Source organism: Symphodus melops, assembly GCF_947650265.1.
Source record: "Symphodus melops genome assembly, chromosome: 13".
In the NCBI taxonomy this organism is placed as follows: domain Eukaryota; kingdom Metazoa; phylum Chordata; class Actinopteri; order Labriformes; family Labridae; genus Symphodus; species Symphodus melops.
Window position 1 is genome coordinate 15,733,406 of NC_136703.1, and position 25,984 is coordinate 15,759,389.

Consider the following 25,984-nt stretch of genomic DNA (forward strand, 5'->3'; position numbering starts at 1 on the left):
GTGTTAGGAATCCCTTCAATAACCTCGCCCAGACAGAGCCAGACCTCACACCCTGAGGGTCCGCTAAGCCCTTAAATCCTCTGATATCCCCTCCAATATCCCCAAATCATCTACACTCACACACACACACCCACCTTCCTACATCGCTTTGAGGAACCTCTTGGGAAGCTCTCAGCTTTCACTTTTCTTTCCCTTTCCCGTTCTCGCCCCACATCCATTCAGTATATCATCCGCAGGTAAAGCGGCGGCTAAAGCAGAGGTGGGATCTGTCCTTCCTGCTCCCACACAGCTGTCGAGCAGACCCAGCAGGCTTGTAATAGAAGAGATCAAGTGTAAAACATGACTTATCTCACCTTATCTAGGGCTTTATCTTCTATTACTTTTAAGACTTTAAATAGATATGACACTTTCTATCAAACTTTGCCTCACTCTATCTCTATTTGATATCAGTGTCTCACAGGCTGCACTCATGTTTCTGTCTTTATCTGCTCAGGGTCACTCTGTATGACTACCAGGCTCTGTGCTGGGTTTTTTCTGAAAGTAGTGATAGTGGACACACACTGTTGGATGTGAGTACTGCATTTTTACTCACAAGAAAAATTGGCATTATTTCATGGCTTCTAGCATCTAAAATTGTTTCCCCCCCTTTTCTTCCCCTTTTAGCCGTATTTTGCTGTGTTCACAGCTGTAAAGTGGATCCTGACTGAGCTTGTCATGTAAGACTTCTGTGTCTGTGTATGTGTCTTCTGTCTGTTTGTAATAACATATCTATGTACTTTTAAGCACTCACATGTTGCCCATTTCTTCAGATGAGGTCGTGTTTGTTACTATATGTAAACTGTATGTTTGTTTACGAGTTCCTCCACATGTATGTCCACAAGATCGTCAGCGATCATGAGCAATAATGGCTACCTGATGTTTCCTGTGATGCCATGTTGTGGTTGCAGAGTCTGTCTGGGTGGTCTGTTACAACCACAGTGCATCATGGGAACACTGAGTTGTCAGTTCTAATTTTAAGGACTGTCGGGTTTTTTGTTTGTCCCTGAGACATTAGTGATCTTTCTATTTATGTGTTTTGTTTTTTGTGTTTGCTTTTTGAGATGTTTATTAATCCTTTATCGTATTGGGGTTAAAATATTTAAGATGTGTAAAACTGATTAAGGTTTTTAAAAAAAAATAGCCGTCACTATAGAAAAAATGTCATGTGTAAAGAAAAACTACTTCAGAACAATTGCAAATACTAAGTAATAGGTAAACAGTGCAGAGTCCTTGAAAGCATCATCTACATTAGTAAAGTTCCTTTATTCAGTCAACAGTTTAGTTCTGTTTTTGTGTTTTGTTTTCTTCTTCCCTTTGTTTTTGTTTCCTGTCCTTTACACTGTTAATTATATTGTAGTTTCCATTTCTGCATTCAAGGATCCCCTAGAAAACAAGATGTCACATCCTAAAGGATTTCAAAATAAATCTGTCATCATAAAATGTACTTTATTTTTGGTACATTTAGTTTTTAAAATTAAAAGTATATAACTACTCTTTCATAATCTGTTATCATAGTTAACTTTACTTTTAATACATTTAATGATTTCAGCTTTAACTTTGGAAATTCTGCTTTATAAAAATCATTTATTGAAAACTTTCTTACCTGAGAACTGAAACGAAACAAGGGCATCAGACCTAATCTGAACACTCACAACATTTTGATGACAAGATAAAAAAAATCAAAGGCCTATTGAGCAAGGAGGCTCTTTTACTGACATAAATAAATTCCAGACTAAAATGAAAGGAAGACTTGAAAGTATTTATCAAATTACTTGCATAAAAAAGTCAGATGGAGCTCCAGCTTGCGTGGTCTGTCAATATTTAACCGTCAGTTCTTGAGAAAGCTTTTCACGATTTATTTCTTTGAAATACTTTGAGGCATAAGAAGCGAATAAATAAGACTTTTTGACTAGGATGGGAGCCAATAAGCAAAGATTCATATCTGAAAATAAAGGATTATATCTGCACCACGGTTTCTTTTGAAGCAGGATCCAGCATCTGTTGAGTAAATAAACAGTTTTCCCCTCTCTGGCCCTTGAGAAATGAGTGTCCTGTATGGAACAATGTCTGGAATGTGTAGAGTCTAACACATTGCATGATATAAAGTAATTGTATATATAAGTGTGCTGTAATGACCAATGTCTTCTCCACGTTTAGATTCCTGGTGGAGTTTAACTTTTACAGCTGGTGGCACTCTGACCTCACAGCTAAAGGTAAGACACAATCTACATGTTCTCTCTCTGGGTTATGTGAGAACGTCGTTATAAAGAACGTTGTCTACAGTAAATAATTATAAAACATCTAGAAAACCTTTGGGATTATCATTCGAATTGTGCTGTTCATTTGCTAAATTTGTAAACACCTTTGGAAAATTTGTTTGTACTTTTTTAGGATTGGAAACATTCTGGATTGTAATTCTTTTTGCAAATGTATTTTTTAACATCTTTAACAGTCATTTATCTACAGCAGCATCCATTACATGAGTTTATTACATGGATTAGACTTGTGTAAATCAGTGTAATCGCAGTACAGTGATGAAAGATACAACCGAAAACTCAAAGTACTTGGAAGTTCTTCTCGATTCTCTGGTTTTAGAATTTATCAAAATCCATGAAATGGGTCAATGTTTTATATATATATATATATATATATATATATATATATATATATATATATATATATATATATATATATATATATATATATATATATATATTGTCTTTTGTAAAACAAAACAGAACAACAGAAATACCATTTTTAACACTCTTCTTTTACTTCTTTATGAACATGAATCTTTTGATAAGTTTGACGATTTGTTATTTCCCAACATTTACTTTCTATTTATTTGACTTAATATGTTGTTTTTTTAAGAATCAAACTTTATATCCAGGACAAAAGCTCATTATTGTTGTGTGTCTTTGTGATAGTTGTTGATCTAAATATCTCCTTCATACTTCAGGGACCACCCTGTTCATTGTATGGCTGTGCTATTTCATTTTTTTATTTCTATCTAAAAGAATGATCCAAAAATGAAATCAGACGCTGACCAACACTCTGTTTTTTGCCCTTCTGCTTGAGTTCATTGCATACAGAATAAACAACCAGTGTCCTCAGCCCTGACCTCCTCTCTCTCCTCACCCTCTCCCCTCCACTTCCTCTGAGTCAGTTTGACCACTGCTGGAAAAACAGAATAAAGAAACACAATCCAAAACCTAAAAGTATAAATGGCAGAACATGAGATTACCTCAAGTGACATCAGTGTGTGTGTGTGTGTGTGTGTGTGTGTGTGTGTGTGTGTGTGTGTGTCCAGGGGGTTATATACTTGATGGTTTTATGATCTGTAAGGATGTGTGTCATATTGGTTGGAAAGCAATATCCGCTTTGTAACAGGAGAAAATGTCCTCTGTCTCTCTATTTTCTTTCTCTTCTCTTCTTCTCTGTTTTTTTTGTCTTTCCTTTCTTGTTCTGTATCACTTTCTTCTACAAATACACGCACATTCTCACATTTTTGAAGCCAAGCTATGCAGGCTGTGTTTCCTTGCTCTTTTTGGAGTTCTGGATACTGTTTGCCCATTTGAAATTAAAGCCTCACCAAGTAGCATCACATTTTACTATTAATTTTAGCCAAAACTAATATTCTGTATGTGAGCAAAGAGAGAGAGAGAAAAAAAGAACTGCAAAATGAAAGTCTATAAAATGTTTTCCTTGTGCACTCTTATCCAGAATGAAGCGAAGCTGGGCATTGCTGCTCGCCAAGCATTCGAGACAATTTCATAGCTGGCTGGCCTCAGGTCTTAGCAGCACTTTCTCCATCTTTTTTACAATAGAGACACAGGCCTGTGACACTCTGCTGAAACACCCCAATTTAGCAGTCTGTAACCTAATCTACAAAGCCTCTCGACTTGAACTAATCCCAGGCGTTTATACATGTAGGCTCTGTGACTTACTTCCATTCATATTTACTTCAGCACATTAATTTTTTTTTCACACAATAATGCAACACTGCTGAACACCAGTAATTAAAATACTCCATTCAAATCCCTCCCATAATCCTCTCTGTAGAAAACTTGTTTTGATGTAAAGTATTTGCTTATAAGACAAAAAAAAAGTGCTCCAGCTTTACATGCCTATTTATATTATGCTAATTTAATTACATAAGCCACCGCTTTTTAAGAATGCATTAAATCATGTTGACCAATATCAATGATTTATTTTATACTGTAGTGTTGCTAAAAACCTCTGGGTGGCAGAAGAGTTCAAGCTATGCTGCATAAAAGCCAGCCTAGATTTAGACGAGATAGACGGGAAGTAGCTCTGGTTCTGAAACGCTGCTTTATTTCAAACTTGTATATTTGCAAGGATGTGGTGTGTTTGCTTACATCTCTATTTGCAAAGCTATTTTAAATATGCGTTTGACTTTGACGTTGATGTTCCATCACTTTCTCACTCATTCTCTCTTGCTCTGCTCCACTCTCTCTCTCTCTCTCTCTCTCTCTCTCTCTCTCTCTCTCTCTCCCTCTCCCTCTCTCTCTCTCTCTCTCTCTCCATCTCTCTCTCTCCAGCTCAGCGGATGGGTCGATCCATGCAGGTACCGTGTGACACAGAGTACCCAGCCTTCATCTCAGAGAGAACCATCAAGGAGAACACCGGAAACCTCGACTGTGATGGATGTATCAAGTATGACAAACAAACTTTCTACATATAACACATGAACACAAGTTAAAAACATGCAAACTGTCCAAATACCTTCTTTTGACTGAAACACATTTCCGATCAGTTAGACACTACGCTCTATAAAATGAAGCAAAACAATTAAAAATAAATAAGCCTGTTAGCTCTCATCTCGGCAGGATATTCTTATCTGCATAATCCCAGATAATGGGAAACACATTGAAATCATTTGTTGTCCGTTGAAGACACTTCTATCCTGGCAATGCATTAAACACACATGCACACACACATATACAGACACACACTTTGCTTTGCTGTGGCAGTTTGAAATATGAGACATTTAGATGAGGGAGAGAGGTGGAAAAAAGGCTTCCTTTAAAAATGGGAAAATGAGTGTGGTCCACATTAACAATTTGGGCTTTTCTGTCAGGCAATTGTGGGGTGTTCTCTGGATCCCTCCGTAGGGCCCTTCATTGCTCCCAGCTGTGGAGCTGCCAGGGAAGCTCAGAATCCTGTGTGTGTGTGTGTGTGTGTGTGTGTGTGTGTGTGTGTGTGTGTGTGTGTGTGTGTGTGTGTGTGTGTGTGTGTGTGTGTGTGTGTGTGTGTGTGTGTGTGTGTGTGTGTGTGTGTGTGTGTGTGTGTGTGTGTGTGTGTGTTTGTTTTCCTGGTGTGTCTGATGTCAATACAGCGCCACAAGGTCAGCAGGGTAACCACTGCCCTGGGTGCTAGGAGTAGAATGTGGTTGGGGATTCATTCAGACCCCCATCATACTCTCTCACACACACACACACACACACAAGCTGTTTCTCTCACTCTCACAGTACACACTCATGACAAAAGAGCTCGCTTTAGAGAAAAATGGTCTCATCCTCGATGATGACACCAGCGCTGGGATTAGCGGGCAGGGCTGCGTGCTCTGAGCAACATGCTTTCAAATAAATCTTTTTTAGAGCACAATGAATTCAACAAAGTGAAATGGAGCTTTTATTCGGGGTATATGGAATTTTATTGCTCATATTAGTAATAGAGGATATTGGTGATAAACATGTGTTTCACATTACAGGCTGACTGAGGCCTTCTCTCATATTTTCATCAGGAAACGTGTGTGTGTGCTTTATGCTTTAGGAAATAAAACCCTTAGTTCTTGCCTTTTAAATCTCTCTTTACTGTACTATGACTGTGTGTTTGTGTGCATGGTGTCCTCATGTGTGTTTGTCCATTACTTCCTGGTGGGTGTGTCTGAGTGACAGAGCACAATAAACAATGAACTTATATACATTATACTCTATCATATATAATGGCTTAAGTGGTCCTATAGGATGACTCAACCTCCATTTATGCCCTGCCAGCTTCTCTCCACTGTAACATGAGATTTAGGACAAAGACTGTGTCATGTCTCGAACCAGAAAGGTCTTCAAGGGGACTATTAGCGGCAATACTCACAGCCATATATCTTCCCAAATACTCCTTCATTATTCTCTGGGCCATCCTGAAAGAAAGAGGTTCAAAGATACAGCTACAGCTTCAGAGCTGCAGTCAGACGGGTAGACATGGTTTCATCTCTTATGTGTCTTTATGTGCATAAAAATAATGCAATTACAATGACAGTATGAATTAGAATAACGCAAAAGGCTTATGACTTGTGTTCCGATACTTATGACCAGTATCCAAATCGATTTGAATGCATATTTACTGAAGTAAGAAAATAAAGTTCTCGACAACAAGCAAAATAAAATACATCATATTGTGTTTTTCATGAAACAGGCTCTTATGTGTACTTCATGTTTCTGATTAATGTTTTATTATTTTTAATGTGCTAAATTAAGTTAACATTTTGACATCTAAAAGCATATTGAATGACAATCAGTTTAAGTTTTGAATTGACTTCTCCTCGTGAACAGTTGATTTTTTAAATTATAAATACCGCGTGTCACGGCATGTTCCATATTTGTGTCTTCTTTTTTTTACAGTTTCTGACCCTTCTCTTTGATCATGTCAAAGCTTCATTTGTTAAATACTCTCAGCTGCATTTTGTAACAGACTACAAAACCTTAAATTCATCATATAATCTCTTCTAACACCCTAATGTACATACTTTATATTGGGTTCATATAAAAGTGTCATAAGGTCTAAGAAAAAAAGAGATTTCTGGGATCATGCTGCTCATTTCCCCCAAGAGTAATGAGAGAAATGGAAAAAGAATGACAGCATTGCCCTCAAAAAGCCACAAGTCTGTTTGTTGAGGTTTGACTGGAGCAATCTCAGCTCAATGAATTAGTAATTGTTAAATAACACTCAGTAATTATTGGTCAAATTTCCCAATTCTGATGACAGATTGTTTAAAAACCATGCAGTGCGTGCAGCTCGGGTTATGGTTAGTTATGCAACGAGGGAAAATGTGAAGATTCTGTACAGGACCAACAGAAATATTACACTTTCCCAAAATAAAGCACAGAGTGTTTTGATAGATACACTTTGCTGCGAATATTTGTCAAAAAGCAACAAACATGTAATATGGGATCTGAAGTATACTCATTAAAATCAGCTTCAGAAGAGCTGACACATTTTTTTACTTCATGATAAGACATTGCTGATAAGCTGCACTAGTTTTCATCATCTCCAGCTAAAGATTGTGTGATGTGTTTGGACAGGGTGTTTTACAGGAGGACACATTCTTTTGTCTATTCTGAACATAAATCTAATTTTTGATTTATTTCTTCATTTAATGCCAAATCTCTCTCTCTCTCTCTCTCTCTCTCTCTCTCTCTCTCTCTCTCTCTCTCTCTCTCTCTCTTTGTCTCTCTCTTTCTCAGTCTCTTTCTCTCTCTCTTTGTCTATCTCTCTCTCTTTGTGTCTCTCTCTCTCTCTCTCTCTCTCTGTCTCTCTGTGTGGATTGCTCTTTTTTACTTTCCTCTGTCATATTTTGAACGTTCATAAAAATAAATGTGGATTTTCTAGTTGTCAGTTGCTTGGTGGGTTAGCTGGCCACCTGAAGCCTCAGCATTTGGACACCATGTCAAGAAGAAAGCACGGTCTTGGCCATCTGTGTGTTTTTGAGAAAGAGAGAGAGAGTATGCTTAAATGTGTCTGTCTTTGTGTCCAAGTGTGCATGTACTGTATGTGCAGTGTAGCGCTCCCTTTCCCAGCACCGAGTATGTTCAAGGCCAGCAGCTGTGCTGTCAGGATGTGTTTAAGTCTTTGCTCCTAGAACACTTGCTCTGCTTTCTATCAGCAGGCTGAGCTGGGCCGGTGCTGTGCAGGGGAGAGCACGGATTATTAAACATCAGCAGATACTAATTCACTCTGATTGGGACTGGCTTGGCCTTTTTGCTGGTCTGGTTTGGTAAGGTTTAGTTGGTCACAGTGGGATGTGTGTGTATGAGAGTGCGGTGTGCTGGTGCTACATGGGGATTGGAGGCTGTTTGTGGTTAGATTAAATTGGTCATAATATTGAATTAGTAAGTATTGAGATGTTCCTGTAGGTCTGTTTTGCTCTATCAGATCTCCTGTTCTGCCTCACAAAACTTGAGTGTGGGTGTGTGCAGTATTTCTGCATTTGTGTGTGCTCATTTAATCACACATGCGCGTTCTTATACATGTCTGATAAATCTCTAACATTGAACTCGATAAATCACCCAGCTGCTGCAGAGGAGAGGGAGGCAGAGCAGCAAGAGATAAAGAAAGAAAGGGTGACAGAAAGAAGAGATCATCTTTACGACCTCTCTTATTCATAAAGCTTATCCTCGCTCGTAAATCACTGGCCAGGAGGCCGAGGCGAGCCCTGATCTCTCAGGCCAGTAAAACACAGTCATGGGAAGCTGTGAGCACAAAAGTGTGGTTCCCATTTGTCTTGCTTTGGATTGTTTTATATCCGGCAACACTTCATTGGCGCTCGCTTTGGATGGGATTAAACAAAGACAAAAGAGATGGAAGAAGAAGGAATGAGAAAGAGGACTGAGTCAGAGAAGATAGTGTGTATATTTAACGTGTGTGTGTGTGTGTGGCTGTGAGTCTGTCTCTTTATGTTTATTGACAGCTGGCAGTGCGTCAAGTCATCTTCTTGACATGCATCCAATGCATCTCCTTTCCGCCGGGGGAGAATGTAAACACCCATAACACAAATCCTCTGACACACGAGTAAATTCATATCTTACCCATGTCCCTTTTCTGCTCGCCGCTCCAACTCTCAAAGCTCCCTCGCTTCTTTCTCTCCCTCATCTTCTTCTTTTTTATCTGTTTCTGGCTGTCTGTGCTGTGATTGGCAGGTCCTTTGTGATCCAGCAGATCCCCAGCAGTAATCTCTTCATGGTGGTGGTGGACAACAAGTGCGACTGCAGCATGTTCGAGCCAATCACCATGGACCCCATCGAAATCATGTATATCCTTCACAGGCCAAAGACTTGAGAAGTGGGGATGACTTTGATAAAGAGTGTGTGAATGTGTATTTCTTTGTACTTTGATTGATAGGAAATGACACCAGAATGAATTGAGTCGAATGGAGGGGCTAAAGATTCATAATTACCACAGCTCCATTTTTCTATGGATTCAGAATTTTAAGGGAAATAAATGAAAGCAGAAGTGAAGAAATGTTTTCTTCGGGCAACTAAAATGTGTTTTAAATCTGGTGAGTTGCAAGCTTTTCACCCCACTGAGAAAAATAACACTAATACCTGATTATGCAATTTCTGGGGGGGATAAGCCTACTCTCTTAAATAAAGCAAGTGTGTGTGTGCAGCAATGACAACAAGATGTAAATAGCATGGGGCATCTTTGATATGTGGGGAAGCTTTGTGGAGTTTGTTTGCCCTCTGCCCCCTCAGATGAGACTGTTGTGAGAGACACAATCTGAAGCCAAAGCTTTAAGGCAGAGCTCTACTAGAGGTCTGTCTCACAGTGATGCATGTGTGTGTGTGTGTGTGTGTGTGTGTGTGTGTGTGACTCTACTTGGACTGTGTTACACAACATCCTTCTCTGTGATGCGATTCTGATCAATAGCAGACACAGCTCTGACTACAGTCAAACTCAAAAAGAGCTTAGCGTGTCACCACACCACATACATGAGCGAGTTCCTCCTTCAATGTGTGTTTCCCTGAAACTTTATACAGAACAGCCACGCTGTATATACATGTCTGCCACTGTTTATTTTGTTGCAGAGTGCTTACTGTAGAATAAAGCCTGCCATTATGTTGCTACGCAACAAAAGAAAAATCCATCAAACAAAAGATCTGAGTCTGATTTCTTTGTCCTGCATTCTGAGCCCAAAAGTATTACTGTATCCATTAGAAGCTCTTTTCGTCAGCGCACATGTAAAACATGCTTGAGTTTCCTTTATTAACCCTGAAATACAGTTCAGTGGGAAAACACCCTTCAGAGGATACTCATAGTCTGTTGTTGCCTTAACTTCAGCTGCACATAATGAATCTCTCAAGTGCGAGAGGTTGAAGATGCAAAAGGACAGGAGGCGTCCGGATACCTGTCACCCTTTTCACCCAGAGGTGACTGCTCCATGATAAGAACACACACACACACAGATCAGTCACTTCTAATTTACTTTTTATATACCTAGAAAATATTTCTTCTTTCTTGTTTTATTTATTGCTTCAAATGTCTTCATGCAGGAGAACTCCATGGAGTGTGGAGGAGCTGCAGGTCTCTCCTCATCTCTTGCTGCAACACTGTTGTGCATCCTCCTTGGTCTTTTCTCCAGGTGACCAGAGCTAGCCACGCCTCTCCGTCCAAGACTTGACTTGGATCGGCTTGGCTCGGAACACAAAAGAATTGCAGCGATGCCACAGAAAAAATCACTCATGCCCCTTTTTACATTGCACCCAATTCCAGCTCACCACCTACAAAGGCCCTCGCCCTGAGGAACCCCTCTAGCAGGCACTTATTTGAAAGGATTGAAAATGGATAGCTGTTTTAATAGTGATCATTAAGGTGCTTTAGCAATATCACACAAGCTGCACAGGGAGGTAAACAAAGCTTTTAGGAAGTACTAATGCTTACAATGCACATCGTAGCTTATAAACTACACAGGTGACCCTCACAACAGTATGTTCAGTCCTTTCAAGTAGCAGCGAAGGGCCGGGGTCCGTTGCTGAGCTTGGAACTGGGTATTAGAGCCACGTAACACCAACTTGTGGAGAGAGACAGGTGCACCTCCCCCCTTGGCCAACTCTGATGACTTTTTATGGACAATAGTGTTTCTGAGGGGAAAAAAATTCTGAAGACTATTAAATGTGGGCCAGGGTTGTAAAGAAATGTTTGTCTAATGATCTTTTTTTCATGATGAGAAAAAAGACGAATCTATATATATAGATATATATATATAGATATAGATTTAAAAAAAAAAAGAAGTTTATTTATGATTTGCAAGTGATCTCCATAAACTGTGACTATGAGATTTTGAGTCCTCTGACGTGAGTGGTTGTTATTTTTTGAGCTTTGCCTTATTGAAGAATATTGGTCCTGTTTGTGTACTTTTGAAATAAAATGATGTTGAAAATGAATGCTGCTGTTTCAAGGCTCTTAGTGGAGAACAATGAACTTAATTTGGAGAAGAATTTCCCATCCCAATAGACTGTTCTGTTGTTGTTGGCAGTTCTGACTGATAATTACACTTTCTGTTCTTATTGGTAAATGTTTGGCTTTTTTGAACTCCACATAAGCAAAGATGTGGAACACGACGTGTGTGAATCTTGTGTTTCGTTCTTCTGTCATTCATGAAAGCCTTTCCCCCCACGGGCCTATCCCCCACACAAAGAGAGACAACAAAGACCATGACACTGGAATCGAAGGCTGACCACAACTCACATCTGCATTTGCTTAGGGAATTGACACAAACTATGCTTTGACATTTTCTGCCAAACAAACACATATGTACATGCAAGAATAGGATTTGTGTGTGTTTATGCATGCATGTAGATGAAAACAATAAGCAAAAAAATGACAGAAGTTTTCAGAGGCTCTGTCATTGAAAGCAGGGGGTCGCTCTGCTGTGGTCCCTCTTGCTTGACATCAAACATGCTTCGTCTCCTTCTCCTTCCTCACCTTTAAGCCAACGGTCCTGCTCACCCCCACTTCCTCCTCCTCCTCCTCCTCCTCCTCCTCCTCCTCTTATGACAAGGTAATGCTCATCGCCCTAGTGGGTCTAATCTGTTCTCTACTGTTTCACTGATCTAGTCCCTTGAGCAACACTGTTTGATTCTAATCATTCCCAGTTATCCTGCTCTTCCTCTCTCTATGCTTCACAGACTCCTGGACTTGCTGGTGGGTCATTTATCACCGCATAATGGGAGTGAAGCTGTTTTGGGTCATGCAACCAATCCGGTCTGTGATTCCTTCCTGTTTGCCAGATGACTTATGGGAGAGTGCATGCAATGTGTGTAGAAAAGAGAGACTCGGGGAAGGCAATCTTCTTCCTGGGAAAATTCTGCACTAGCAGCCTGGATGCCACCTCGGGGTGCTGTGAGTGATAAATGCTCATCCCTGTTTTGTGTAAATGCTCTTTCTCCACACAAGCATTGAGAAAAAATCAAACTCAATTTCTCATACTCGATGGCACTTGTGTCAGCTTCCTGTAAAACAGTAATAGACACTTTTATATACCTGAATAACGGTTGTAAAAGGAAAAAGAATCAAAGAATGTACATGTTGAAAATCAATTGATAGCATTTTTGTTTGAGAAAAATGAATGTGTAGCACACAAATGTTCAGAAGTGGGAAGAAAACATGAAATCAACCTTTATTTGTATTGCGCCAATGCTGAACAAATCGTATCTCAAGACAGTTTACAAGAAGTAACAATAACTTTATTTAAAGTTCCTCTGAGGAGTTTTTGCTCTTTACAAAACAAACTGAAATTACTACTGACACATCTGACCTAATAAAAAACTAAACAACACTATAATTTACCACATTGATGATTCTTTATATGCCTGAAAAAGCAGGACATGATCATCAAGATGACGATAACGAACACCTTGTCCAGATGGGTCCCAAAGATTGACACATGAAATGTCCTCATTGTACCATAAGGTAATTTTTTTAAATATGATTTATTGACAAATTTAAACTTCACCTTTAATTTTCCAGACTTTATTTTTACTTAAGCTTTAATGCCTTTGCGGAGAAAAAAAAAGAAATTTTCCTTGTTTTATTTTGCCTTACTTGCTCCATTTTTCCAAGGTCAATATAGACTGAAAGCTACAGAAAATCTTTGGAGCCACAATGTATTGAAAAGGGCTGTCACTTTGCTTTCAGTGCATTGACATGTAACAGACATGAAGCTGAGCTAAAAGAACAGATAAAGACAAATGAGACGCTTTGTGAAGTCAATGTCTTTGATTGAGGGAGAAATTGTTTCCCCATGGATTAAAGAGAACTAGCCAACTTTGCAGACAAAGTCACAAATGACTAAGAGCAACAAGACATTACTGAGCAATTTATAGGCTCAAACAAAGCTGTTGTTCTGTATTTCAATTTATTGATTTATTTTTTTTATGTATTTCGAAACAATTTGTGTTTTTTCATTGTGTGAGCTTCAGTCAGCTTTTTACTTTTATTCTTTGAATATTTCTCGCCATTCGTTTTTTTAAATTTTGTTAATGTGAGGAAAGTTTTTTCCTCTCTTTTCACATAGTTCTTGACTTCTACCTGAGTAAACAATGTTTACTTTGGCTACCTCTGCAAATGATCACATAAGATAGACATCTATAACCCCGTCCATCAAAAGAGGCACACTCAAAGACAGAAGGAGAGAAACACCAGGTTTTTCATGAGGAGGCATCCACATTCCTTCCCAATGATCTGATCTGAGCTGCTGTTTGTGGTGGGAAGGAACCCCTGGGAGAGGAGTCACTGATCACTGGGACACAATGCCCTGAGGGGGCCCTGAAGCTCAAAACACACCCATCCATCAGCACACACACCACTCTAAACCCTGTTTGCTCGCCATTATCTTGCCTCCATGAGAAATCTCCTCTGCTAATATGCAGGAAGACGGATGACAGTGAATCCTAAATATTCACACATTTAGACATTCACACAAACACACACAGTCTTTGCTATGCATTAACTCACACACACATGGGCGGTCACACAGAGGGCAAAGCTTTTGGTGTAACCTCCTTCGATGGAGTGGATAACATTGGTGGCTTGCATTGAGGACCACAGATATGTTTAAATGGAAACGATTCTGAGCAGCTGAACCACACCAGGACCACACACAGGCCCGGTGACCACAACACGCCACAGCTAAGACAAGCTGGGAAAACACACACGCCATTCTGTCGACATTCCAGGTTGAAAATCTCACTGTTTGCATGTCTTCGTGTGTTTTAGGATAGACTTACAGTAGTGCATATGTAAAGTTAGAGAAACAATGAGGAGAGGAATTTTTAACATTTGGTATTTATTTAATTTTGCGCTCTCTGGTTTTTGTTATATGGATTAAACATCTGTATCAAAAACCCGCGTTCATATTTTTTTTTTTTTTTTTTTCACATTTGGTCGTTATTTTCATTTGTTGCCCTCAGATCTACTTCCCTATCCAAATTCCTTCACCTTTTTTCCTTTTGCTCTGGCCACATGATCATTGGCTGTAGTGGTGATAATGACCAGACCTCTCGAATTCCTCACCCACACACCGACGTAGCCGCACACGCACACACTCAAACACATGCACACACATCCCGCCATCACACCAGAGAATAAAACTGAACCAAACCCCAAAGACAAATTTGTTCCTGTGCGTGCCAGGAGACAAGCTGCTGCCAAGGTTGAGGGGTGCCAGCTGAAAACATACACTCTTCACACACACACAATCTCATGCACAGACTTTGCTTAGTGCCCCATGCTGGGACAGGAAAAAAAGCCTTCAGTGCTTATGGACGTCTTGGTGTGCCCGAGGACTTGACACCCAGCTGTACTAATAATCTACTTGTGTGAGACTTACTTTAAGAAACTATTTCTTATTGTTTTTCTCCTCTGATAACAACGAGCAGAGACCTCATAATTCATAAGCTTCATCAGTCTTCTCTCAGACATTCAGCTCTTATTTTGGCCAAATATTGAATAACAAAACCAGAACAAATCATAGGCATATATTTAGCATTCCATCTTGTGTTTGTGCAAACAAGCTGAGCGAGATTTTTCAGCGCTAGCATATCCAGCAGAGTCTTTGTAGCTGTGATCTGAGCTCTGCCAGCCCCACCGAGTCCACAAAAAGCCTCATTGGGTTACACATGGCAAGCTGAGCAATGGCCTGGAGGGGCATACATATTGGCTCCCTCAAACAGGAAGCGACTAAATGGAGACCCAGGAGTGCCCCCCCCCCCCCCCCCCCCCCCCCCCCCCCCCATGTCTAGCCTCTGCCACTCAAACGCACCCAGGCTGTTTTTAGAGTGTAAGCCACTTTAACAGAATAGACAGGCAAGAGCGAATTAAAAGAAGAGAGTGAAGGATAAGCAAAAGGAAAGCTAGAATGGAGGTCAGGAAGGCAAAGGAGAGAAAAGTCTGACTGATTGCAGCCAAGTAGGTGGTCTCACGATAGAAGCAACGCCATTGGCTCTCAGCAGTTTTTAAATCACAAGGTCTCTGGGCTGAATTGGAATTCAGAACTGCTATACGTATTGTGATCATTTAAGAGTTCCTTCACATCACAGTTCATCAGCATCAGAGTGTTTGTCTTGGATGCAGCAGTGATCAATCAGGAAGTATTCACCATTGACTCCCCCACGACGGCTATAAATTCAGCTGTTCTGATGAAGGCTGGATGTTGATGTGATTATTGATTTAGTGTTTTTTTTTTTTGACATGGCGTCTCTGGGTATCATGTGGTTACATCAAACTTTAATAGAAGTCTGTGTGTGTGTTTGTGTGTGTGTGTGTGTGTGCGTGTGCGTGTGTGTGTGTGTGTGTGTGTGTGTCCGTCTGCCATGTTTGATTTGTATCTTTATACCTCAGCTGGAGAGCTGCTCCTGCTTACTCTCTATGAACTCACTGTGGACAGAACTAAATGGTTGCTCTTATTGGCACTTTAGTTTTCTGTGTGTGTGTGTGTGTGTGTGTGTGTGTGTGTGTGTGTGTTGGGGGGGGCATCTGGTCTACTAATTTTGCTTTTCTCAGTGCATGCTGAACCAATAAACAGCACTTTATAATGAATCTGTATTGTATATTCAGTAATGTACAGTATCATATACATGTGCATGTTTCTGTGTGTGCGTGTGTGTATGTGTGTTTTCTGTACACATTTGGCCCATGACACATGTTCTGTATATGCCTGGTTCTTGGACTTTGACGCCTTATTTTGCATAACAGAGCAGTGAAAGGAAGGCTTAGGTTACAACCACAGGCCCTGACAGAAAAATCATTGCAGCAATGTGACATTTAAATGCCCTTGTGTCCCCCACTCACCCCCTGTCTCGACCATCATTTCTCTTTTGACACCAAGCATAGCCCTGTACATCCTCCCAATCTTCATCACTCTAACCACCATCATGGCCCTTTTTCTGTAGGCTATCTGATCTATTCACACTTTCTACACGTGTACAGTGCATTTGTGTGTTTGTTTCTTGGATATACTGTAGTCCTCTTGCACTCTCTATCCCCAACCATCTGCAACGTTTAAAGAACATGACATCAGAGTGGGATAATGTTGGGAACCGACGTCTGTCTTGTGGTAGATGCAAACTGGGCTGTGACGCCCTCTGTTTTTTATTTTTATTTTTTTTAGATCCACAGTCTCAGGGGAACCCGGGAGCCAGCTAATTAGGATTCCTGGTGATGTAACTGATACACTTTTACAGTTACAGGCAATGTTGTAATTGAAAATAATCATGGGCCATAATATACAGTAGCCAGTTGGGGTCAAACGCTCTGCAAATGAGGGAATGGCAAACATTTGGTAAAACATACAGCATATTCAGAAACGCAGCATATTAAAAAGCAAATGCAAACTCCCGAAACAACTGCAAAACAAACAAACGCACTGCCAAAAAGCAAAACAACTGCATAAGCATCAAACGCACTGCAAGTACAGAAAACAAAACTTAAGTCAAAAACACATTCAGAAAACAACAGGAATACAGAAACGTGCTGCATATGGCGGTGACTAGGCTCTTAATCTTTGTAAGTCTATGTTGTTGTGTTTGTAGCCTGTTCTGTGCACGGATAAGTGAATGCTTATGAGTAAATGTAGGCCGTTGCTATTATTATCTGGTAAAACAAGTAAAAACGTCAAACAAATTTGGTGGCAGACCTCATGCTTGCCTGTCTGCGCATTTCCAAGCAGCAGGAAAATCGTGGGCATCAAGGATTAGACCATGATGTGTCTGCTACTAATCCATGTCTGTGTAAAGACTGTGGCTTCTAGTCTTCCTTGGAAGTTTCATTTTGGACTAACATAATTCTCTGCTGCATTTCCAATTTGTTGTGGGGAAAATGTAGCTTGTGTGGATGTAGTATTGCATTCATGAACAATAAAACAATTAAGCTACTAAAAAACTATTTGATTCAGATGACATTGTCGCTACCACCAAGCTAACATAGCTAACACTGTTATTTGCTGTATCTCAGTCGGGAGTCAACTGTTTACATCTACTCCTTTAACCACGAGTCACCATCACAGCGCCCTTCTTTTAGTCATCTTTGACTTTAGATTCCGAGACATCGGTTTATACACTCCTTCAACAGGTTGCTGTAATGTTGACGCTAATCTGTGCCTGCGGTCAGCTAAAGAGACACCAAGTCAAGCCCTTCCAGCACAGCCTATGATTGTAAACACTTACTGCCCAACAATGCAGTTACATAATCATACTGATGTCTTCCAGGTTTCAAGAAATATAAAACGATGGAGTCAAACATACTTCTTAATTCCAATACTTAGATCACAATCTAAAAGCACAATGGGCATTGAAAATTGAAGAACATATCTGAAAAACCATGAGCTAGGACAACTAACATCTGCATGTAAAATGGCTCTCAGCTAGGAAGTAGCATAAACTAATAATGGCATTATATTGATACTCTGTAAGAGAAAGCTTTGTTTCTAAGTTAACTAGCAAGCTCTAAAGTGTTATAGTCATCTAACTTTAGCCCAAAGCCCAAAAATGTCCTTTTCAGTTTGTTAATTATTGTGATACAGTGACTTGTCACTGAATTGTTGTCTGCTTATTTAAATTAGACAATCTAAAGGAAAGCAGATTGATTTAAGCTTGAGATCCTGAGCATGATAACAGTGAAAAACTATTTGAGTATGGTAAAGTCAAGGGCATCCTCTTGGCATCACATCCTTACTTCTAATGTCACAGCCTTAGTAACAGGACACAGGATGGTGCCCCTGATCCATGCAATGTCTCCCAATCAGCTCTGAGACCTGGAGCTGTTTATCTTTGTAAACCATTCAAAGCAGCCCAGCCCAGTCTCACCATCCAAAATGCAATTTATTGTGTTGATGGAGAAGCAATGGGCCTGATCCTAATAAGATCTGTATTTATGCACTGAGGTTAACAAGTTGAGTCACAATGGTGACTTTGACCAGGAACTGTTTATATGCTTTGTAACAATCTCCCTGCTGTAAACAATGTGTGTGGTTTGCAAGCACCAAATGCCTGCTTCATTTAACAATCTCTAACTTTAAGAAACTGCAAAGACCAAATGACAACCTGCTGAAAACACACATGTTCAATACATATTCATTTAGGTAAAGTAAAAGAAAGTATAGTGTTATAAGAATATGTAAAGCTATTTTAAAAGGCGTGGAGTAAATGCATACATTCAAAACCCAAACTTTTATACCAAATTCAATAATATTGCCTTAAAAACCTGCGTAAATAATTGAATTCATGACTTAAACACATTTTCTCTTTTTTTGGAAAACCTTTTATCCCTTCTTACAATTTCCCCCCATATTTACATCCTGCTCTTTTATTTTGTCCTTGTCTCTACACTCTTTCTGGGTTTGGATGTCAGGCTAAGTGCAAACCTGTCCCTCACAATTGTTGTTTATATACTACTAATTAGTGTTGAGCTCTAAAAAGGTTACGTAGCATGCAGTGTGTTGTGTTCCCAGATGCCTTCCTAAAAGTTGAAATGGAAATTATGCCCTTGGGTGAAGGTGAATTGAAGGTGAAAGGCGACAGAAATTGCTTCGGCACACCTCCCAATTTTTCTTATGCTTCTTTTACCAAGGGATTTACGTTTTTGGGGGGCTGATTTTTGTGCTTAGTTGGACCTCCTGGCTATAGTCCCTTCTCCCCTGAACAGGGAAGTGGTGTTTGTAACAGGTGAGTTCTATCACATGTATGTATGTTCACTGCTAGGTTTGCACCTTGTAATGGTCACAGTTGACAAATACAAAACGCACAGCTAATTATTTAATACACCTGCGATGGTAGCAGGGGGCTCAGAGAAAACAACATTATCATCTTTTGAGTCACGTTAGAAAATATGTGTGTTGTGCAGCTGGAGCAAAGTGTGAATGTGAGGCAGTTGGTGACACATTATTGGAAAAGATCTCCCTGCTGTGAAACAACTTAAAGTGTCCAAGGCTACAAGCCCACTTATTTTCCAAACTGAGTTTGACTTGGACATTTTTTTTCATTATTTCAGGGGTCAACACGGCATCACTTCAGTTCAACGGAAAAAGTAAATCTTTCTTAAGTCAATAGAAAGGTAAGCAACAACAGTATGAAGAATTTCTGCAATTTAAAATACAGTCTTAATTGACACAAAAAAAAGAATTATCAGGAAACTATGACAATAGCTTAGACAATAAGATAATGAATATAAATGCACGACAAGTTCACAGATTCTTTAAAAAAAGGTTTAAATACCTTTAGGTGAAGTTTATATACACACTTGGCGTCGTCTGCTCTTGATAACAGCATCAACTGAACACCTTAAACATGATGTTTTTATAACATGATCTATGTTCTTTGATAATATTCACTACAGTTTATTTTTGTTCATGTAAAATGAATACCCACTTCCCTCATTAATCTCCACTCCAAGCACTAGTAAGATAAACAGTGAAGCTGTTAGAAAGCTGAGCTGTCGTGCTTTGTTTTCCACCCACACATTTATACGCTATTATAAAAACCTGCAGATCGTTCCGCACTCCAGTCTTGGCAGATACATCTAACTTTGGTTTGAGGACTTCCCCGGTCTTTTTCTTTCTGTGCTCCATATTTCTACATTTTCTCTTTCTCTCTGTCTCGTTCGCTCCTCTTTTTTTACATTTTGGAATTCACCTCTATAATTTATTTCATGCAGGAAAAAGACGTTGTGGCCTCATAAATCAAAAGCACTTTATACAAAAAGGAATGAAAGCCGCCTGCATATGGGATGTTTTAGCTCACATTCTTAGCAATTGGACATGTAATAAAAGAAATATGGAATTTTCACCTTAGGTCTCTATCAATAAAACAAATGCGAGGCATGAATATGCTATGTGTTCCTGCACTCACTCCGTATCATTGCATTTACATAAGTTGATTTGTTGGGCACAGGAATGGAGGATGTCTGACCCAGTAAGGCAAACAGAGTGCATGTACTTTAACTCTAAATGTGATCTACGCCCGTGCAAAGATAACTCTTATCACAGCAGATATATGGCTTCAGACCCTTTGATGACAGAGTTTCCCAGAACAGTCCTACAGGTTTGTCCAAAGACAGGTTGATACTAAAGTGTAAATCTTGAACTTAAATCTTTTGCCCTTGACTTTACTTGTAGATTAGATTTTGGTTTCCCAAAACAAAACATATGCGGTGTGCTTGATCTTTTTGAAGGCACCACATGGTCTTTCATTTAATTTTTCTATGTTAGAGGAAAATCTAAACAGAAAAGGCCTTACATAATTATTGTTGTGTACCTCATAACAAATGTACAGCAAGTTTGTGGTCTAAAACTTCTCTGGGTACTCTTTATGACAGCTTCATTTTTCTCCCACTGTCAGATTGAATCTTTCATTCTGCAAACCATCTGATTCATAACAGAACTGCCAGTCTGCTAAAGCCAGGCCTGATCACTTTAATCTGCACTGCTGTTTGTGGGTTTTAAACGATCAGGTTGTGTGAGGCAGCAGAGATCTCCCCTGTGGAGAGATCATGTTTCTATAGGACACCACTGACAGCTCTTGCTACTTATTCTCTACTCATTTATCATTTGATCGTGTTGGATACCCACTTATTCTTGACATTACTTAGGCTGAACCATAAAAGGGGGATTTTTTACAGTGAAAAGGCAAAGGGAGGTCTTTTATTTTGGAAGAATGCAAGTTTTTGCTTTTAAAGATGCCTCTACCTGATATCGGTAAAGTATGATTTAACTGGAACACATGCCTGTAGCTACTTCTGCATGTGTATATGAGTTTGCATATTTGCATGGATGCAGGGGGTGATTTATGTTCCTTTTAAGCCCTCTGTGCCCAGAGAAAGAGCCATATATTAACATAGTAGAAGAGACAACCATGTCCTCCTTCTGTGTCAGTTCCTGCCATGCAGTAAAAGTTTAAACAGCAGGCTATGAAGTTGAAATAGTGTGCTACAGTATACAATCCTTTCTTTAATAGCAATGCAGAATGCATTCAATGGCACTATTGCAGTTGCGTATATGTGGAAATAAAGTAGATTTCTGCAATGCTGTGAATACAATTCTGTAGGAACTGTAAATGAAGAGTAAATATATTCTGCAAGTTGGTGGCTGCAGTAGGTGAAGTTCATGAACAGTCTCCCCAGAGCTGCAGAGCAGAGGGACAGGTCTAAAAGGAATGTCAGTCTCTTTAAAACCCTTCGGGTATGGACCGAGGAACCACGGTCTGACTGAAAACACCTGCACCTTATAAGAGCCACTGTACAGAGAGCTTCAAGATCCTGATCCAACATACACATTCATGAATGTACGCTTTCACACAAACACATGCAAAGGCTAAGCACATATGCACACACACACACACACACACACACACACACACACACACACACACACACACACACACACACACACACACACACACACACACACACACACACACACAAATGCATAAAAGCCATTTGTGCTCACGGATGCTGCAATGCGCACATTTACCCAAATCCTGCGTATAGAAGCTTGTGTCATCTTTTCCAGGGCTTTCAAACATTTTTTAAATCTTTTCACTGAAGGTAAAGTGCAATGAAATGTTATCCCCACCTTAAACAGATGGACAAGACCCAAAAATGCTCTACACTCCCAGAGCAACTTCCCCTCCACTCCTATTCAGACTTCCAGGAGGGGAAAAAAGTCTCTTCAGCAGACAGTTAGTTTTTTGTGCAGGTCTGCAGCATGTCTGCAGTTTTGCACTGGACTGTTTCTTGTATGGGTGACTGGTTTTACTGGTCTGACCCTGCTCCCCACGAAGAAGGGTAAAGTGAGCGGAACAGCCAGATCTGGGCGTAGTGGTGGAAACAGTTTTCCTGGGCAGACCTGTACATGGGGCCTTGAAAGCAATTTCCTCATTAGTCTAAGTTGCTAAAAATCTTATTGATTGCTCTGGATATACCCTCAGACTGGATTAAGATTCCTTAAGAGATTTCACCACATTTTTTTTTCAGTTCTAGCACTCTAACACCTGGTGTATTTCAGGTTTCTCTCCTAAAAATAAGTTTGCAGAGTTTTATACAACTTCCCATATGTGTGTTTTGGTTCCTTGCCATCCAACATGGTCTTGTCCAAAGAGGTGGCAAGGCAAGATATCTTTCTAATCTAATCGTTTCTCATTAGCGATGCCTGAGGGCGGATGGCAGACGGCACCATGCATCAGGTTAACACACTGCCTTATTTAGTCTTTGCTTGTTTTTATAGGCAGACGACAAACCGTAGCACTCCAGCAGTCATTAAGAACCACAGCACGAGTGATGAGCTAAACCACAGTCTGGACGGGAATCAGAGTGCCAAAAACATACACACAAACTTTTAAAAACAGTGACAGTTGGCCCTAATCCAACTCCAACCTTTAACTGTGTTATGAGACTCTACAAAGGACAGGATGAGACCCCTGCCATGTGTTGTTTGTTGTGAGCTCTCACTGTAATTTCTGGCTGTCTTCTGTATACAAAGGACATCTAAATTCTCTTTGTTGACAAAAAAAAAAAAAAGATAGTTTGGGGGAGCTGAAGGGTGAAAGATGCAAAGGATTGTGTGAGAGTGAAACCCAAAAGTGAAAAGCGAGGAACTGTGAGTAAGGGAAATATTGAGACCAGATTTCCCCTGTTCTGCTGGAGGGCAGCATATATTCTATGTATGTTTGGTATTTGAGCTTTTGGTGTCAGAGAGACTTTTTTTTATTGAATTGTCCACTCATTATTTTTGTTCTTCAGATATTGGTCATCTTCTTCCTCATCTCTTTGCCCTAATGTGTCAAACATTATGTAGGTGCAGGGAAGTACATAAACAGCTGACTGAAGATGAAGATTTATCCACACACTTACTTAAATGCCACAAAAGTTTCAAATCTGTTCTATTTCTAACACTACCATGTAATCATTTTTATGGTGTTTGTGCCAGCATGAAAAGGACAAAATATCCAAATTATATATATTAAATTATATATTTTAATAATCAAATAAGTACAAAGTTCTGAACTCAAGCCAGACCTTATGAACCTCAGTGAAATATATGATGTTTCCTCCATCCAAATGTGTTCTGTGTCAATTATGACATAAGTTTTTCCATTTCTCAAGATTGAAAACTAAAGAGATTTTTTCATTTAACCATTCAACTATAGTGTGTGGCATGTACTTTTTGTGTAAGGAGTGAGTTTCTCTGTGTGCAAAACATTTTTTAATGTGTCGTGAGGTCTTTAAAACCTTGGGGGAAGCCAATGTTTTGATGTAAAAATGCTTTAAGTTTAATAATAATAATAATACACTTATTTAATACAGCGCTTTTCTAAATACCCAAAGACACTTTGACAAAAAACAAACGGAGCTCAGACAGGTATAGGGGGAGCCAGGTTATGGAGGGCTTTGGAGGTAAGCATGAGCAGTTTGAAGTTGATACGTTGGGGGATGGGGAGCCAGTGGAGGTTGTGAAGGAAGGGGATGATGTGGTCTCTGGTGCGGGAGTGTGTTTGTCCTCTCATTCTTCCTGACACTGTGGCCAATCATAACCTTTCCCTGGGTTCCCTCTGTAACTCAGATCATGCTAAAAGGGGGCCCAAAGAGCCCCCTCAAACACACACGCACACACACACCATACATAAACTCACCCACATCACCAGCTTGGTGCCAGAACCCATTCATCAGGCCCTCATAGCTGGGCCCTGTCAACCTCTAGCCTCAGGCCTGTAGGCCTCAAGCCAGGGGCTTGAGTTCCGGGCTTCCCGCCAGTCTGTCATGGTGCTGGGACGTGAGCCAGCCCTCCATCAGCTTTGATGTGAGCTGCAGAACCAAATGGCTGTGGAAGGGGGGCCTCTCAGCACAGGAGTTACACAGCAAACTGAGCGGGTCACCGAGCTACCATAAGCATTCAGTATGTACTAACACACAGCAACAGTAGACGTCTCCAAAACATGGTTTGGAGAAAGATTTTAGATTTTTTATTTCCATTATTATTACACTCCATTATTATTTTTTTTATTTCCAAGTTTCCATTGCAAAAAGGTCTTGTTGTAAAATCAAATTACACAAGACACATTTTGTATTCTAATTAGGTTGGTATAATTGTAGGCTTTAGAAGCGTAACATATTAACATTGCAGTAAAGACATTCTTTTTTATCGGTTCACATGCTGAGCTCCAATTTGTCTGATTTTCATCATGCTGAAGCCTGAAAGAACGGGTTTATGGCGCAGGATCCCTGAGAGATTGATTACATCACGGGAAAGCAGGAAGAAGCAATGAACTGTTGAATAAGGTTGTTTTTTACAATAGGGGGCCAACTCTCATCTGCATGCACAGGTTAGCCGTTCTCCCCTTTCAATCTAACTTGCTCATAACACATAAATAACCGCAGATGTTCATGTATAAAACTCTCACATTTACACCCCCACACATCATCAACGAATTGTGCAATACTCACTGTACAAAACAGTTTTTGGTCAATTTAAAACAACAATCCTGTTTCAAAAATAACAAAAGTTTATGAGTATGCATTTGCTGATTGACAGTTCTTGGAATCATCCAATATAATACGAATTTTGAAGGATAGAATTGTGGTGTTTTAATCTTATCTGACCCATTGTTTGCATAACCATTGTCTGACTTAAATATTCTTCGACCAAATGATTTCACCAAGAAATCGGATCCCTGACTCTCCTCATATCTCCCGTTGCATTTTATGTTTTTTGTTTGTCACTTTCCATCTCACTCTTTCTTTATCTTCTTTTAGGTTTTTTTGCTTCTCGGTCAGTTTGTAAAACAGAATCAATCAGTGATGACAAGGGGAAAGAAAGTTCATGTTTCTCTGACGTCAGTCTGGCTAGACAGCTACTGGAAGCAACAACTCTCTAATTCATTGTAAATTAACACAGTTCGTCATAAGGAAACCAGAGAAACAACCTCTCTTCTTGTGTGACACGTTCAAAATATCCCCCTTCAGTGTTTACTGTAGGTGTGGTCCTCTAATGTGAAAGCACAATATTTCTGAAAAGCTTTGCCAAATCAGACAAATTAACACGACATACAATATGTGGGAATAAGACGGCCTTTCTGAGCTCTCTCAACAGAAAAGTCAAAGCCAATAGGAAGTGTGAATATTCCACCAGCAGACACAGGCCCCTACAGAAGGATATTCACCTCTAAAAAAGGTGTTAGGTTTATTGGATCTAGCGGGACATTACCTGTATATCCAGCTATGCCATTTTTCCATCTGCACCATGTTGATTCATTAACCACAAAGACCTCAGTGTGAAGCCCCTGTTTAAACACCTTATTTCAATAAGTGCTTTTTAATGAGGGTGCTAACTAGCTGCGGTGTCAGTCAACGAGAGAAAGATGCAGCCAAAGCTCTTGGAAAATGTATTTTTCAGTGGTCTATTACATTTTTCATCTGATGGTAAAAGTTATGATGAAGGTTTGTGTCGGTATTTCTCTAGTTCTGAGTCCAACTGCATCCTGTGCAACCTGCGAGGGGCACATTTTCTCTTTGCATAAATGTTCCTTACTAAAGGAACTGGCAGCAACACAGTTCTGTCTGTTACACAATCACATGACAGGGCCGTCAAGCTCAATTGCTTCTACATTACAGCCCATTTACCATGTTTGTTTGTTTTCAACACAGCCTATTACGAAGAATATCT

General features: G+C 39.8%; 1 protein-coding gene across 2 annotated transcripts in view; it reads left to right on the forward strand.

The window, feature by feature from the left end:
- The window catches only part of cacna2d3a (calcium channel, voltage-dependent, alpha 2/delta subunit 3a), a 104,869-nt gene extending 93,652 nt beyond the window's left edge, over positions 1–11,217 (forward strand). For both annotated transcript variants that reach the window (XM_079358685.1, XM_079358686.1), the window contains 7 exons: positions 494–569; positions 664–716; positions 2,197–2,252; positions 4,602–4,716; positions 8,976–9,088; positions 10,123–10,205; positions 10,329–11,217. In XM_079358685.1, coding sequence (XP_079214811.1) covers positions 494–569; positions 664–716; positions 2,197–2,252; positions 4,602–4,716; positions 8,976–9,088; positions 10,123–10,205; positions 10,329–10,421 — 589 coding nt within the window. In that variant the 3' untranslated portion in view covers positions 10,422–11,217. The remainder of the gene's footprint in view (positions 1–493; positions 570–663; positions 717–2,196; positions 2,253–4,601; positions 4,717–8,975; positions 9,089–10,122; positions 10,206–10,328) is intronic.
- Positions 11,218–25,984: the final 14,767 nt, after the last annotated feature.